Source organism: Pholcus phalangioides, unplaced genomic scaffold (genome assembly GCF_987345545.1).
Source record: "Pholcus phalangioides strain wild (caught in Gottingen) unplaced genomic scaffold, Ppha-v1.0 ptg000015l_1, whole genome shotgun sequence".
Lineage (NCBI taxonomy): Eukaryota > Metazoa > Arthropoda > Arachnida > Araneae > Pholcidae > Pholcus > Pholcus phalangioides.
The window spans coordinates 117,605,450-117,622,307 of NW_028301608.1; the positions used below are offsets into that span (position 1 = coordinate 117,605,450).

Below are 16,858 nucleotides of genomic sequence, written 5' to 3' on the forward strand. Positions count from 1 at the left end.
CATGAGTTTTCGTATGGAGTTGGCCTGAATTTTTGTACTTGTGTTATGTTTTTTATTTTCCAAGTTTTAGTCAAAATGAAACATGAAGGTTTGCCTTGTTTGCTGGTGGTTTTTTTTTTTAAATGGGAAGACATGATTCGTTTTAATTATTAATTGACGAGTGAAGGTTTCTGCCTCATATTTACATGAGTTTTCGTATGGAGTTGGCCTGAATTTTTGTACTTGTGTTATGTTTTTTATTTTCCAAGTTTTAGTCAAAATGAAACATGAAGGTTTGCCTTGTTCGCTGGTGGAGTTTTTTTTTTAAATGGGAAGACATGATTCGTTTTAATTATTAATTGACGAATGAAGGTTTCTGCCTCATATTTACATGAGTTTTCGTATGGAGTTGGCCTGAATTTTTGTACTTGTGTTATGTTTTTTATTTTCCAAGTTTTAGTCAAAATGAAACATGAAGGTTTGCCTTGTTTGCTGGTATTTTTTTTAATGGGAAGACATGATTCGTTTTAATTATTAATTGAAGAATGAAGGTTTCTGCCTCATATTTACATGAGTTTTCGTATGGAGTTGGCCTGAATTTTTGTACTTGTGTTATGTTTTTTATTTTCCAAGTTTTAGTCAAAATGAAACATGAAGGTTTGCCTTGTTTGCTGGTGTTTTTTTTTTAATGGGAAGACATGATTCGTTTTAATTATTAATTGACGAATGAAGGTTTCTGCCTCATATTTACATGAGTTTTCGTATGGAGTTGGCCTGAATTTTTGTACTTGTGTTATGTTTTTTATTTTCCAAGTTTTAGTCAAAATGAAACATGAAGGTTTGCCTTGTTTGCTGGTGTTTTTTTTTTAATGGGAAGACATGATTCGTTTTAATTATTAATTGACGAATGAAGGTTTCTGCCTCATATTTACATGAGTTTTCGTATGGAGTTGGCCTGAATTTTTGTACTTGTGTTATGTTTTTCATTTTTCAAGTTTTAGTGAAAATGAAACATGAAGGTTTGCCTTGTTCGCTGGTGGAGTTTTTTTTTTAAATGGGAAGACATGATTCGTTTTAATTATTAATTGACGAATGAAGGTTTCTGCCTCATATTTACATGAGTTTTCGTATGGAGTTGGCCTGAATTTTTGTACTTGTGTTATGTTTTTTATTTTCCAAGTTTTAGTCAAAATGAAACATGAAGGTTTGCCTTGTTCGCTGGTGGTTTTTTTTTTTAAATGGGAAGACATGATTCGTTTTAATTATTAATTGACAAATGAAGGTTTCTGCCTCATATTTACATGAGTTTTCGTATGGAGTTGGCCTGAATTTTTGTACTTGTGTTATGTTTTTTATTTTCCAAGTTTTAGTGAAAATGAAACATGAAGGTTTGCCTTGTTCGCTGGTGGAGTTTTTTTTTTAAATGGGAAGACATGATTCGTTTTAATTATTAATTCACGAATGAAAGTTTCTGCCTCATATTTACATGAGTTTTCGTATGGAGTTGGCCTGAATTTTTGTACTTGTGTTATGTTTTTTATTTTCCAAGTTTTAGTGAAAATGAAACATGAAGCTTTGCCTTGTTCGCTGGTGGAGTTTTTTTTTTAAATGGGAAGACATGATTCGTTTTAATTATTAATTGACGAATGAAGGTTTCTGCCTCATATTTACATGAGTTTTCGTATGGAGTTGGCCTGAATTTTTGTACTTGTGTTATGTTTTTTATTTTCCAAGTTTTAGTCAAAATGAAACATGAAGGTTTGCCTTGTTCGCTGGTCGAGTTTTTTTTTTAAATGGGAAGACATGATTCGTTTTAATTATTAATTGACGAATGAAGGTTTCTGCCTCATATTTACATGAGTTTTCGTATGGAGTTGGCCTGAATTTTTGTACTTGTGTTATGTTTTTTATTTTCCAAGTTTTAGTCAAAATGAAACATGAAGGTTTGCCTTGTTTGCTGGTATTTTTTTTAATGGGAAGACATGATTCGTTTTAATTATTAATTGAAGAATGAAGGTTTCTGCCTCATATTTACATGAGTTTTCGTATGGAGTTGGCCTGAATTTTTGTACTTGTGTTATGTTTTTTATTTTCCAAGTTTTAGTCAAAATGAAACATGAAGGTTTGCCTTGTTTGCTGGTGGTTTTTTTTTTTAAATGGGAAGACATGATTCGTTTTAATTATTAATTGACGAGTGAAGGTTTCTGCCTCATATTTACATGAGTTTTCGTATGGAGTTGGCCTGAATTTTTGTACTTGTGTTATGTTTTTTATTTTCCAAGTTTTAGTCAAAATGAAACATGAAGGTTTGCCTTGTTTGCTGGTGTTTTTTTTTTAATGGGAAGACATGATTCGTTTTAATTATTAATTGACGAATGAAGGTTTCTGCCTCATATTTACATGAGTTTTCGTATGGAGTTGGCCTGAATTTTTGTACTTGTGTTATGTTTTTTATTTTCCAAGTTTTAGTCAAAATGAAACATGAAGGTTTGCCTTGTTCGCTGGTGGAGTTTTTTTTTTAAATGGGAAGACATGATTCGTTTTAATTATTAATTGACGAATGAAGGTTTCTGCCTCATATTTACATGAGTTTTCGTATGGAGTTGGCCTGAATTTTTGTACTTGTGTTATGTTTTTTATTTTCCAAGTTTTAGTCAAAATGAAACATGAAGGTTTGCCTTGTTTGCTGGTATTTTTTTTAATGGGAAGACATGATTCGTTTTAATTATTAATTGAAGAATGAAGGTTTCTGCCTCATATTTACATGAGTTTTCGTATGGAGTTGGCCTGAATTTTTGTACTTGTGTTATGTTTTTTATTTTCCAAGTTTTAGTCAAAATGAAACATGAAGGTTTGCCTTGTTTGCTGGTGTTTTTTTTTTAATGGGAAGACATGATTCGTTTTAATTATTAATTGACGAATGAAGGTTTCTGCCTCATATTTACATGAGTTTTCGTATGGAGTTGGCCTGAATTTTTGTACTTGTGTTATGTTTTTTATTTTCCAAGTTTTAGTCAAAATGAAACATGAAGGTTTGCCTTGTTTGCTGGTGTTTTTTTTTTAATGGGAAGACATGATTCGTTTTAATTATTAATTGACGAATGAAGGTTTCTGCCTCATATTTACATGAGTTTTCGTATGGAGTTGGCCTGAATTTTTGTACTTGTGTTATGTTTTTCATTTTTCAAGTTTTAGTGAAAATGAAACATGAAGGTTTGCCTTGTTCGCTGGTGGAGTTTTTTTTTTAAATGGGAAGACATGATTCGTTTTAATTATTAATTGACGAATGAAGGTTTCTGCCTCATATTTACATGAGTTTTCGTATGGAGTTGGCCTGAATTTTTGTACTTGTGTTATGTTTTTTATTTTCCAAGTTTTAGTCAAAATGAAACATGAAGGTTTGCCTTGTTCGCTGGTGGTTTTTTTTTTTAAATGGGAAGACATGATTCGTTTTAATTATTAATTGACAAATGAAGGTTTCTGCCTCATATTTACATGAGTTTTCGTATGGAGTTGGCCTGAATTTTTGTACTTGTGTTATGTTTTTTATTTTCCAAGTTTTAGTCAAAATGAAACATGAAGGTTTGCCTTGTTCGCTGGTGGTTTTTTTTTTTAAATGGGAAGACATGATTCGTTTTAATTATTAATTGACGAATGAAGGTTTCTGCCTCATATTTACATGAGTTTTCGTATGGAGTTGGCCTGAATTTTTGTACTTGTGTTATGTTTTTTATTTTCCAAGTTTTAGTGAAAATGAAACATGAAGGTTTGCCTTGTTCGCTGGTGGAGTTTTTTTTTTAAATGGGAAGACATGATTCGTTTTAATTATTAATTGACGAATGAAGGTTTCTGCCTCATATTTACATGAGTTTTCGTATGGAGTTGGCCTGAATTTTTGTACTTGTGTTATGTTTTTTATTTTCCAAGTTTTAGTGAAAATGAAACATGAAGGTTTGCCTTGTTCGCTGGTGGAGTTTTTTTTTTAAATGGGAAGACATGATTCGTTTTAATTATTAATTGACGAATGAAGGTTTCTGCCTCATATTTACATGAGTTTTCGTATGGAGTTGGCCTGAATTTTTGTACTTGTGTTATGTTTTTTATTTTCCAAGTTTTAGTCAAAATGAAACATGAAGGTTTGCCTTGTTTGCTGGTATTTTTTTTAATGGGAAGACATGATTCGTTTTAATTATTAATTGAAGAATGAAGGTTTCTGCCTCATATTTACATGAGTTTTCGTATGGAGTTGGCCTGAATTTTTGTACTTGTGTTATGTTTTTTATTTTCCAAGTTTTAGTCAAAATGAAACATGAAGGTTTGCCTTGTTTGCTGGTGTTTTTTTTTTAATGGGAAGACATGATTCGTTTTAATTATTAATTGACGAATGAAGGTTTCTGCCTCATATTTACATGAGTTTTCGTATGGAGTTGGCCTGAATTTTTGTACTTGTGTTATGTTTTTCATTTTTCAAGTTTTAGTGAAAATGAAACATGAAGGTTTGCCTTGTTCGCTGGTGGAGTTTTTTTTTTAAATGGGAAGACATGATTCGTTTTAATTATTAATTGACGAATGAAGGTTTCTGCCTCATATTTACATGAGTTTTCGTATGGAGTTGGCCTGAATTTTTGTACTTGTGTTATGTTTTTTATTTTCCAAGTTTTAGTCAAAATGAAACATGAAGGTTTGCCTTGTTCGCTGGTGGTTTTTTTTTTTAAATGGGAAGACATGATTCGTTTTAATTATTAATTGACGAATGAAGGTTTCTGCCTCATATTTACATGAGTTTTCGTATGGAGTTGGCCTGAATTTTTGTACTTGTGTTATGTTTTTTATTTTCCAAGTTTTAGTCAAAATGAAACATGAAGGTTTGCCTTGTTCGCTGGTGGTTTTTTTTTTTAAATGGGAAGACATGATTCGTTTTAATTATTAATTGACGAATGAAGGTTTCTGCCTCATATTTACATGAGTTTTCGTATGGAGTTGGCCTGAATTTTTGTACTTGTGTTATGTTTTTTATTTTCCAAGTTTTAGTCAAAATGAAACATGAAGGTTTGCCTTGTTCGCTGGTGGAGTTTTTTTTTTAAATGGGAAGACATGATTCGTTTTAATTATTAATTGACGAATGAAGGTTTCTGCCTCATATTTACATGAGTTTTCGTATGGAGTTGGCCTGAATTTTTGTACTTGTGTTATGTTTTTTATTTTCCAAGTTTTAGTCAAAATGAAACATGAAGGTTTGCCTTGTTTGCTGGTATTTTTTTTAATGGGAAGACATGATTCGTTTTAATTATTAATTGAAGAATGAAGGTTTCTGCCTCATATTTACATGAGTTTTCGTATGGAGTTGGCCTGAATTTTTGTACTTGTGTTATGTTTTTTATTTTCCAAGTTTTAGTGAAAATGAAACATGAAGGTTTGCCTTGTTCGCTGGTGGAGTTTTTTTTTTAAATGGGAAGACATGATTCGTTTTAATTATTAATTCACGAATGAAAGTTTCTGCCTCATATTTACATGAGTTTTCGTATGGAGTTGGCCTGAATTTTTGTACTTGTGTTATGTTTTTTATTTTCCAAGTTTTAGTGAAAATGAAACATGAAGGTTTGCCTTGTTCGCTGGTGGAGTTTTTTTTTTAAATGGGAAGACATGATTCGTTTTAATTATTAATTGACGAATGAAGGTTTCTGCCTCATATTTACATGAGTTTTCGTATGGAGTTGGCCTGAATTTTTGTACTTGTGTTATGTTTTTTATTTTCCAAGTTTTAGTCAAAATGAAACATGAAGGTTTGCCTTGTTCGCTGGTCGAGTTTTTTTTTTTAAATGGGAAGACATGATTCGTTTTAATTATTAATTGACGAATGAAGGTTTCTGCCTCATATTTACATGAGTTTTCGTATGAGTTTTCAAAATGAAACATGAAGGTTTGCCTTGTTCGCTGGTGGTTTTTTTTTTTAAATGGGAAGACATGATTCGTTTTAATTATTAATTGACGAGTGAAGGTTTCTGCCTCATATTTACATGAGTTTTCGTATGGAGTTGGCCTGAATTTTTGTACTTGTGTTATGTTTTTTATTTTCCAAGTTTTAGTCAAAATGAAACATGAAGGTTTGCCTTGTTTGCTGGTGGTTTTTTTTTTTAAATGGGAAGACATCATTCGTTTTAATTATTAATTGACGAGTGAAGGTTTCTGCCTCATATTTACATGAGTTTTCGTATGGAGTTGGCCTGAATTTTTGTACTTGTGTTATGTTTTTTATTTTCCAAGTTTTAGTCAAAATGAAACATGAAGGTTTGCCTTGTTTGCTGGTGTTTTTTTTTTAATGGGAAGACATGATTCGTTTTAATTATTAATTGACGAATGAAGGTTTCTGCCTCATATTTACATGAGTTTTCGTATGGAGTTGGCCTGAATTTTTGTACTTGTGTTATGTTTTTCATTTTTCAAGTTTTAGTGAAAATGAAACATGAAGGTTTGCCTTGTTCGCTGGTGGAGTTTTTTTTTTAAATGGGAAGACATGATTCGTTTTAATTATTAATTGACGAATGAAGGTTTCTGCCTCATATTTACATGAGTTTTCGTATGGAGTTGGCCTGAATTTTTGTACTTGTGTTATGTTTTTTATTTTCCAAGTTTTAGTCAAAATGAAACATGAAGGTTTGCCTTGTTTGCTGGTGGTTTTTTTTTTTAAATGGGAAGACATGATTCGTTTTAATTATTAATTGACGAGTGAAGGTTTCTGCCTCATATTTACATGAGTTTTCGTATGGAGTTGGCCTGAATTTTTGTACTTGTGTTATGTTTTTTATTTTCCAAGTTTTAGTCAAAATGAAACATGAAGGTTTGCCTTGTTTGCTGGTGTTTTTTTTTTAATGGGAAGACATGATTCGTTTTAATTATTAATTGACGAATGAAGGTTTCTGCCTCATATTTACATGAGTTTTCGTATGGAGTTGGCCTGAATTTTTGTACTTGTGTTATGTTTTTTATTTTCCAAGTTTTAGTCAAAATGAAACATGAAGGTTTGCCTTGTTCGCTGGTGGTTTTTTTTTTAAATGGGAAGACATGATTCGTTTTAATTATTAATTGACGAATGAAGGTTTTTGCTTTATATTCACAGGAGTTTTTCGGCCTGAATTTTTCTACTGCATTCGTGTTATGTTGTACGATAGAAACTGTTTTTCACTCATGAAACGTGTACGTTATTTCAACGTGCCTTACATATTTAGTCAAAATGAAAATTGGAGGTTTGCCTTGTTTTAATATTTTCTGGCAATTAATTTGATGGATGAAGGTCTTGAGTTTAGTGAGTTTATGTTTCATGTGTGTGAAACATGAGTGTTTCTGAAGAATGTGTGTGTCTGCTTGAAATTCTTTTCCGCGTTACATTGTACGAACTAGTCAATGGCTATTTGCGCCGTTGATTGTTTTATTTTACAACAGGTTACCATGTTGGTCGTGACAGTGAGAAAAATAATGATATTTGATGACAAGTCAAGGTATGTATCAATTATTATTTTTTTTATTGCATTGACGACTTACTGATGTTTGTGAGTCACACACGTTTCTGTCGAATATTATGAAACATGTTAATAAGATTGATCAGTTATACACACTATTATTTTCAGGGCAGTTTCTTGGAGAGTTTATTATGATATTTTTTGTTTGCTTTTTTTATATATTATATTGTTTTATTAATTTTTTGATGTTTCTTCATGTTGCCTTTTCTTTTTCATGTCAATTTTTTTTTTTTTCATGGGATCGTTTGTTAATGTTCTATATTCCGGTTTCTTAGTGTCATTCATGTTGATTTTTCTTTTGCTTATGGTGAATTTTTTTTTCATGGGATCATTCACAATATTGTTGATTTAGTTTGTCCATGTGTGAATTATGCTGATGTTCTATGCTCAGGTTTCTTAGTGTCATTCATGCGTTGATTTTTTTTTTAAGAACATGTTGTTCAGGTTTCTTCATGTTTTTCGTCGTCATAGTTGGTTGGTTCATTCATGTTGATACTTTGCTTCAATTGATACTTTGCTTTGTTCATATTTATACTTCGTTACTTGCATGTCAGTTACGTTGCTTTAGTGTACTTTGCTGTTTTGCTTGTAATTGACATCATTTACGGAACACAGAATGTTAACCTGGATCAACCCATAGCGCGCTGGCTGAAAGTTGATTTCGGCCCTGTGCACGCAAGGGCTGATATCATCGAAGGCTGGAACTTCTTCCAGAACATTGCTTTGAATTAATCCAAGTTAACGTTCGTCTAACACAGTGATTCCCATTAATGCCCCCTGGGGGAGATGGAATGTTCCAGGGGGGCGAGAAGCTATGGGTGTACCATAGGATTTTACGGGTTAGATTGCATTAGGGGGTGATGGAAGAAAAGAAATTTCTGAAGGGGATGATAAAATGAAAAAAAGGTTGGGAAACAGTTTATAAACAAATAATGTAAGAGTTTCCCAACCTTTTTTTATTTTATCATCCCCTTCAGAAATTTCTTTTCTTCCATCACCCCCTAATGCAATCTCACCCGTAAAATCCTATGGTACACCCATAGCTTCTATCGCCCCCCCCCCCTGGAACATTACTTCATCTAATATCAGAGTAAATTAACCTGTACATAGCATTTCATTCATTTTAATTGAATTTTCTTTTTTCCCCTGGACTTTTTTTTCCCCTGGACTTTTTTTTCCCCTGGACTTTTTTTTCCCCTGGACTTTTTTTTCCCCTGGACTTTTTTTTCCCCTGGACTTTTTTTTCCCCTGGACTTTTTTTTCCCCTGGACTTTTTTTTCCCCTGGACTTTTTTTTCCCCTGGACTTTTTTTTCCCCTGGACTTTTTTTTCCCCTGGACTTTTTTTTCCCCTGGACTTTTTTTTCCCCTGGACTTTTTTTTCCCCTGGACTTTTTTTTCCCCTGGACTTTTTTTTCCCCTGGACTTTTTTTTCCCCTGGACTTTTTTTTCCCCTGGACTTTTTTTTCCCCTGGACTTTTTTTTCCCCTGGACTTTTTTTTCCCCTGGACTTTTTTTTCCCCTGGACTTTTTTTTCCCCTGGACTTTTTTTTCCCCTGGACTTTTTTTTCCCCTGGACTTTTTTTTCCCCTGGACTTTTTTTTCCCCTGGACTTTTTTTTCCCCTGGACTTTTTTTTCCCCTGGACTTTTTTTTCCCCTGGACTTTTTTTTCCCCTGGACTTTTTTTTCCCCTGGACTTTTTTTTCCCCTGGACTTTTTTTTCCCCTGGACTTTTTTTTCCCCTGGACTTTTTTTTCCCCTGGACTTTTTTTTCCCCTGGACTTTTTTTTCCCCTGGACTTTTTTTTCCCCTGGACTTTTTTTTCCCCTGGACTTTTTTTTCCCCTGGACTTTTTTTTCCCCTGGACTTTTTTTTCCCCTGGACTTTTTTTTCCCCTGGACTTTTTTTTCCCCTGGACTTTTTTTTCCCCTGGACTTTTTTTTCCCCTGGACTTTTTTTTCCCCTGGACTTTTTTTTCCCCTGGACTTTTTTTTCCCCTGGACTTTTTTTTCCCCTGGACTTTTTTTTCCCCTGGACTTTTTTTTCCCCTGGACTTTTTTTTCCCCTGGACTTTTTTTTCCCCTGGACTTTTTTTTCCCCTGGACCAATCGATTATCCTGTACTATATCGATTCCTTCCGACCATGTCTCAATCACTCCCGTATCGAAATCCTCCACCTACTCTATCGATCGCATTCCTTCCCTATATCGATTCCTTCTGCCACGCACATCGATTACCCATACCCTTCTACGTCTCTTAAACAGTGCTGCCCTCTCTGTTTCCTTCACTGTCCTCAACTCATATTTTTTTTTTTGCTGCCATCTACTGTTCATTCTGGTGATCATGCACTCCTCCCATCTATTCTTTCTCCTACTCGTCATGCAGTGCTGCCATCTGGTGTTTCTCCTAGTCATAGTTCTCCCTTATATTATTCCTCCTCAGTGCTGCCATCTATTGTTCCTCCTAGTCAACCACTGCTCCCTTATATTCTTTCTCCCAATATTAATAATCCTGCCATCTGTTTTTTTTCCTGCTCATCCTACAGTGCTGCCACCTATTGTTTCTCCACTAGTAATAGTGCTGCCATCTGTTGTTTTCCTACTGATACACTGCTGCCATCTATTGTTTCTCCTGGTACTAGTACAGTCCTGCCCTCTAATGTCCCTTCTTGATAATAGTAAAGTGCTGCCATCTTTTTTTTCATATAGCTACAATACACCCACCTTCATTACATTTAAAATCCTTCCGCATTACTTCGATAGCGTTAAGGGCCAACACATGCAAAGAGGTGCGCCTTTTCATTCGCATTGCCACACACGAGTTGTATGGATTAAAAACAAATTTCTTGTTGTCTCGCGCTGCATTTCCTGCCAATTCGAGAACTTCGGCGGCCAGGTATACCGGAGCTCCGGCACCTACCCTCTCGGCGTAGTTGCCTTTTCGAAGGAGACGGTGGATACGGCCGACGGGAAATTGTAGACCGGCACGGCTAGACCTGGTCTTGCTCTTCCCCTTCACTTTTCCTCCTTTTCCACGTCCAGACATGTTTAATTTTTCCTAAAAAATGATCGGAATCGCGCTTCGCGCTTTTTTTTTGGCGCCGCCAATATCAGCCTGAGAGCTCTGCCTTCCTTGTTTTCCTTTCAGCCAATAGTGCCCCTTTTTGGCGTTTTCGCGATCCGCGTTCGTCGTAGTTGTAGACGAGAAACGCCTTCGTAGTTTTGAACCGAATAATAATCGATAAAACTAAAAGGTTCCGCTGACTATATGACCCGCATTTCCTTCTCCCTCCCCGTATTAACGGTTTCTCTTCTCTTTCCCCCCCCCCCCCCCATACATTTCTTCGTTTTTAAATGAAACTTATTTCTTTTTTTCCTTTTGTTATTAGAGGTGGTGTTTGTTTAGCACTACTGCATGTATGGCATGTCTCTTTCGTCGTTGAAGTTAAAGATTACTGACGTCCCGTATACGGGACAGAAAAGTTTTCTAATTTTCAAGGAAATAAATTATTTTATTCATATTTAGCATTCGGTTCTATACTTATTTTTTGCTTAATGGGCTGAACTTCCAAGAAAAAACGAGTTTAAAGGCGGCACAAAGCACAGATATTCTAATATGATGCTGGTATGCACAAAGAGCTGAAAGGTAATGAACTTGTTGAAACAAAGTGAACGCATGGGAAATACTAAAATAATGTTTATATGCACAAAATGAATGTGAAACGTTAGGGTAAATGAAGGAAAGGCTAAAATGAAGTAAATAAACTTGGCGAAACGAGATGTGTTAATATAATACACTGGGGGCTAAAATGAAATTGAAACAAAGTGGGACGCATGCGAAATACTGGAAATAATGTTTATATTCACAAAAGAAGTATGAAATCATAAATGAATATTTAATTGTTCATGAACGTAGATTGTAGTGAAATTATAATTTCCTATTTTTGTGTGAAATTGAAACAGAAAAAAAAAAAAGAAGTTGGCATTTCTCGTTTCTTTGCATCGCTGACTTTCAGTAGCTAACTAGGAATGATGTATGTCGTGTCTAGTGGCGTAATGGTTACGACGACGGACACGAATCTTGAGCCTAGTGTTTATGAAAGTCATGGGTTCGAATCTGCATTTGGTTATTATAATGAAATAAATTAATGTAATGATTGTAGTATTGTAATGATAATGAAATAAATTGTATGTAAAATATATAAATGTAATGAATAAATGTAAAATACATATTGTATGTAAAATAAATAAATCGCAAAGGGAATCTACTGTTCGAATCTGCATTTGGCTATGATAATTAATTGTTATTTATTATAATAATTACAAATTGTTATCGTATGATAATTTACCTTTCAAAAGTATCGTATCGGCACAGAATTTTTTTTGCTAAAAAATTATTGTAGCAGTTTATAACGTAATCGTGTTAATTGTAACAGATGACTGTGTCGTTGTGGCCTAATGGATAAGACGCTGGACTCAAGAGAATATATTCGGAGGCAGATAATGATATTTTAAATATTGTTGCGCCGAACATATCACGTGGTATATCTATTGTGTGGTAGAAAGTATTGTTGCGAAGCTATACCTTACCTGGGGAACCCCTCGCGGGGGCGCCGCGGGCGGAAAAATAAGGGGGTTTTATTTGAATTTTCATTCCGGTTCCACGCGAGCATGGGTTCGAATCCCACCCAAGACAGTTTCTTCTTTTTTTTTTCCCCCATCCATCACATTTTTCTTTCGCAGAAATTTCATTGATTTTATATATATATATATATATATATATATGCATGCTCGAATAGCTTATTTATTTATGTTTTTTTTTTTCCAGGGATAAATTCACAAGGATTGTTGGTTTCTTCTTCATGAAAGGTAAGCACTCCTAACGTTACATTACACCTCATTATATTATTGCTATATTAAATTACCGTTATGTTAGGCAACAAGTCGTTTGCGACCAGGGTTAAACCTTCTTACTCGATTTATTGGCCCTCAAAAGGGCCTTTTTTTTTCCCCCCCACCCTGAACGAAAAGAAGTTACTTTGAACTGGTGTATTTGGTGACAGCTTTCGTTCCTTCAGACACTGCGTGCTTGGCGAGTTCTCCGGGGAGTAACAGCCGCACTGCAGTTTGGATTTCTCGACTGGTGATGGTGCTTCTCTTGTTGTAGTGGGCCAGTCGTGATGATTCCGCTGCAATTCTTTCAAAGATGTCATTTACGAAGGAGTTCATAATTGACATAGCCTTGCTAGATATCCCGGTGTCTGGGTGGACCTGCTTCAGAACCTTGTAGATGTAGATTGCGAAGCTCTCCTTCCTTCGCTTCTTCCTTTTTTTCTTGTCTCCAGCACGGACAGCCTTCTGGGCCTTTCCGGCTTTCTTCACAGCTTTTCCTGAAGGTTGTGGCGGCATTTTACCTGCAAAAAATTACGAAAATGTGTTAAAAAATTTTGAAATTTTTTCATAACGAAAGGATTTCAAGTTTACTCCACAAGTGAAGTTTCTCATTTGTGATTTTCCGCAACCCAATCTCAAATATAAACAATGGGGGAAGGGAATTCGTATTGTTCACCAGTAGATGGCAGCACTGAGCAGAGTCATATATCAACTTCGCCTTCGGGAACTGAATTACCTAAGAAATTGAATTTGTTCCCCCCCCCCCGCTTCCTTTCCAAACCCCCCCCCCCCCCCCCCCCCCACACACACACACACACAGATTTCAAAATTCAATCGCTTGTGGAAAATGTTATGTATTGGATTATCCGATTAAACATAATTATCAAATAAATAAAAAAAGAGGATTTATATGATGATGCCAACAGTATCTCGCAGTGCTAAGTAGAATCGTATATGAATCACTGATTTATTTGAAATAAATTTAATTTTTCTTTAATTTGAATATTTTGAAATTAAATCTTATTAAAGAAATTTGCCATGGATTGTGGGATTAGAAGAAATTACTGAAAGGAAAAAAAATTCCAACAGTAGATGGCAGCACTAAGCAGAGCCATATAGGCCCATATCACTGGCCGTATAGTATATTAATTTGTTTAATTTTCTTTTATTCCCTCTCTTCTTCCCCCCCCCCCCCCACATACACATATTTTTAAATTAAATTATTGGAAAATTATGTTACTTACCGATTTAAAAAAAGAAAGAAAAGTGATGCCAACAGCACGCGGTGTTCCCAGGTGGTCACCCTCCCAAGTACTAACCGCGCCCGATGCTGCTTAACTTCGGTGATCGGACGAGAACCGGTGTTTTCAGCATGGTATGGCCGTTGGCGATACATAATGCTCTTTTCACACTTCTTAAGTGATCATAAAATCTATTCAAAGGAGCCCGTCCATTTCCGCTGCTTTGTTCCTTTCTTCCCGTGGGAGTTGGGGCACAGATGGTGTCACATCACACTGGTACTCTAATTGATGACATCACAAAGGAGGCTCTTTCATCTGCCGAAAGCGCAGACGCACAAGCTGGTTGACGGACATGTGAGGAATTCCGCCTAAGGGCCCTTCTACAATTTTTCTTTTTTGCGCAAAATGTTTAAGACATTCTCTAGTTTCCGCCGAAAATGTTGTTTTCTTTTTCCAGTTCAATCTGTACTCTTACAGTAGGCATCGATTCCGCCAACTTTCAGTGCTGCTGCGATAATTTTCTGGAGGGGGGGGGGAAGAAATAACGGTTCCCCCCCCCCCTCCTGTCAAAGGGGGGGGATAAATCAAGTCTTTTATCGACCAATCGAATAACGCCTCGTCGGCGGACCAATGCCCGTTAGACAGCGGTGACGTCAGCTCCGCGCTTTCGAGACAGAGATCGTGATTATTGTCGATTTCCTTTCATTTCTGCTTCAGATTTCGCAAATTCAACATGTCTGGTCGAGGCAAGGGAGGAAAAGGTTTGGGCAAAGGAGGAGCGAAGAGACATCGTAAAGTTCTTCGCGATAACATCCAGGGCATTACGAAACCCGCCATCCGTCGTTTGGCTCGTCGTGGTGGTGTGAAACGTATATCCGGTCTCATTTACGAAGAGACCCGTGGAGTTCTCAAAGTTTTCCTCGAGAACGTTATCAGGGATGCTGTCACTTACACCGAGCACGCCAAGAGGAAAACCGTCACCGCCATGGACGTGGTCTATGCGCTGAAGAGACAAGGCAGAACCCTGTACGGTTTCGGCGGTTAAAAACAGCATATGCGGTTTTCATAGAAGACGCGGAGGAGAAAAAAAAAAAGGCCCTTCTCAGGGCCAAAAAATATATGATAGGTTGAAACTGAGTCGCATAACTTTGTTAAATATGTTTAAAAAACTAAACTTAAAGGGTTGGTACTAAATATTTATTACAAAAAAAATATTGCTGTAATCGTACTTTCGTCAAAGGTCAAGTACTATACGGGCCCCCCCCCCCCCCCCAGAGCTGCGAGGTCTCGTCAGACCTCGTAAGGGGCTTTATGTTCTATATATATATATATATATATATATTTGTGTTCGCGCGCTTTAATAACAAAATCGCGTTGATTATTTATGTTATGTATTTATATATTATCATGATAACACGTATCATATATTTATATGCGAGTTCGGCACCTTCTCACAAACATTTCTTGGCTCTGAAAAGAGCCTTTTTTTTTTTTTCCTTCAAGCCTTGGGCTTACTCCCTCATTTTTTTGCTTTCTTTGCCGTCGTCTTTTTCGGAGTGGACTTTGCTTTTTTCGGCTTCGCCGCTTTCGGTTTCGATGGTTTGGCTGCTTTTTTCGGAGACTTGGTCTTCGGAGCAGATTTCTTGACCGTCGATTTCTTTGCGGGGGCTGCTTTCTTTTTCTCGGACTTCTGTTTGGGCTTTGCGGTCTTCTTGGGGGATTTGGGTTTTTTCGAAGCGCCTTCCTTCTTGGGTTTCTTCACCTGTTTGGCAGCGGCAGAGGGTTCCTTGCTCTTCTGCCCGGATGCGCTCAATTTGAAAGATCCGGTGGCACCCTTGCCCTTGGTCTGAACCAGGGCTCCGCTGACTACGGCGCTCTTCAGGTACTTCTTGATGAAGGGTGAAAGCTTGTCCACGTCCACCTTGTACTGGGCACCGATGTGCTTCTTGATGGCCTGCAGTGAAGATCCGCCCCGTTCTTTAAGACTGGTGATGGCACTGTTCACCATTTCCGATACTTTCGGATGAGAGGGAGCAGCTTTCGGTTTCTTGCTGCCAGCTTTCGCCCCCTTTTTCTTCGGGGTCGAGGCGGCTGGCGCGGCAGATTGAGCTGGTTGTGCACCTTCGGACATGTTCGCTTGCACTCACGTAACGAAATGATCAGTAATTTCTCGTTTTTTTGCAGTAGATTCCCTTTGCGCTTCGTTTCAGCCAATCGCGTTTCTCGGTTTCGAAATCGACCAATCGCGGCGTAGTCGTCCGTTACACTTTGAATTTGGCGCTTCTGTCATTGTGGAAAAATTGAGGAGAAACATTTATCGTCTTGCTCTCAACGCGTTCAGACGTTTCTTTCATCGATACGCAGACATGGCTAGGACCAAGCAGACTGCCCGAAAGAGTACCGGAGGCAAGGCCCCCAGGAAACAGCTCGCGACCAAGGCTGCTCGTAAGAGTGCCCCGGCGACGGGGGGAGTGAAGAAGCCCCATCGTTACAGGCCCGGTACCGTGGCCCTCAGAGAGATCCGTCGTTACCAGAAGTCGACGGAATTGCTCATTAGGAAATTGCCCTTCCAGCGCCTCGTCCGTGAGATCGCCCAGGACTTCAAGACCGATTTGCGCTTCCAGAGCTCTGCTGTCATGGCTTTGCAGGAGGCCAGCGAGGCCTATCTCGTCGGTCTGTTCGAAGATACCAACTTGTGCGCTATCCACGCCAAGAGAGTTACCATCATGCCCAAAGACATTCAGCTTGCACGTAGGATCCGGGGTGAACGAGCTTAAGTCGTGAAGGAGGAGTAGGAAAAAAAAAACGGCCCTTCTAAGGGCCAACACATGCAAAGAGGTGCGCCTTTTCATTCGCATTGCCACACACGAGTTGAAATAGTTTTTTTTAATCCATACATGAAATTTTTCTGATTGATTAGAAAAGAAAGTTAGGACAAGCCACGTATGTTTTTTTTTTTTGTTTTTTGTTTTGCGCGCAGCGCTGAGAGAAATGTGACGCTGTATTTTATTACTATTGTGCCTCACCCAACCCAGACTTCTAGACTCGCCGGATTCGAATAGAGTTGCTTTGTTTACTGGGGGGTCACTTTTATGGTCTGGGCGTGGCTATCCCCAGCGGACAATGCGATTGTGTTTCGGAACCAGTCTCTAATTTCCCCGGGGGACATTGAGGCGACTGTGTTATTATTATTAAACAATGCGATTTAGCGTGACCTCTTTGCGTGATTT

At 37.2% G+C, this 16,858-nt stretch overlaps 4 protein-coding genes, 1 non-coding gene and 1 pseudogene across 5 annotated transcripts; 2 read left to right on the forward strand and 4 right to left on the reverse strand.

Annotated features, from left to right (window-relative positions):
* Nucleotides 1–10,195: 10,195 nt before the first annotated feature.
* Nucleotides 10,196–10,540, reverse strand: LOC149077711 (histone H2A-like). The gene has a single exon (XM_089242391.1). It carries the CDS (start codon nt 10,538–10,540, stop codon nt 10,196–10,198), a length of 345 nt encoding a protein of 114 aa, XP_089098517.1.
* A 1,988-nt stretch (nt 10,541–12,528) lies between these two features.
* Nucleotides 12,529–12,903, reverse strand: LOC149077712 (histone H2B). The gene has a single exon (XM_089242922.1). The coding sequence runs from the start codon at nt 12,901–12,903 to the stop codon at nt 12,529–12,531; it is 375 nt and encodes a 124-aa protein (XP_089099048.1).
* Nucleotides 12,904–13,657: 754 nt separating this feature from the next.
* LOC149077713 (5S ribosomal RNA) lies at nt 13,658–13,776 on the reverse strand. The gene has a single exon (XR_016194247.1). It is a non-coding gene; the product is annotated as a 5S ribosomal RNA (ribosomal RNA).
* Nucleotides 13,777–14,361: 585 nt separating this feature from the next.
* Nucleotides 14,362–14,673, forward strand: LOC149077714 (histone H4). The gene has a single exon (XM_089242923.1). It carries the CDS (start codon nt 14,362–14,364, stop codon nt 14,671–14,673), a length of 312 nt encoding a protein of 103 aa, XP_089099049.1.
* A 474-nt stretch (nt 14,674–15,147) lies between these two features.
* LOC149077715 (histone H1-III pseudogene) lies at nt 15,148–15,759 on the reverse strand (annotated as a pseudogene).
* A 223-nt stretch (nt 15,760–15,982) lies between these two features.
* LOC149077716 (histone H3) lies at nt 15,983–16,424 on the forward strand. Its single transcript, XM_089242924.1, has one exon. It carries the CDS (start codon nt 15,995–15,997, stop codon nt 16,403–16,405), a length of 411 nt encoding a protein of 136 aa, XP_089099050.1. The 5' UTR covers nt 15,983–15,994; the 3' UTR covers nt 16,406–16,424.
* Nucleotides 16,425–16,858: the final 434 nt, after the last annotated feature.

Bases quoted from the DNA above. Each gene is read 5' to 3' on its own strand.
- LOC149077714 (XM_089242923.1), top strand. From the start codon at position 14,362: ATGTCTGGTCGAGGCAAGGGAGGAAAAGGTTTGGGCAAAGGAGGAGCG.
- LOC149077716 (XM_089242924.1), top strand. From the start codon at position 15,995: ATGGCTAGGACCAAGCAGACTGCCCGAAAGAGTACCGGAGGCAAGGCC.
- LOC149077711 (XM_089242391.1), bottom strand. From the start codon at position 10,540: ATGTCTGGACGTGGAAAAGGAGGAAAAGTGAAGGGGAAGAGCAAGACC.
- LOC149077712 (XM_089242922.1), bottom strand. From the start codon at position 12,903: ATGCCGCCACAACCTTCAGGAAAAGCTGTGAAGAAAGCCGGAAAGGCC.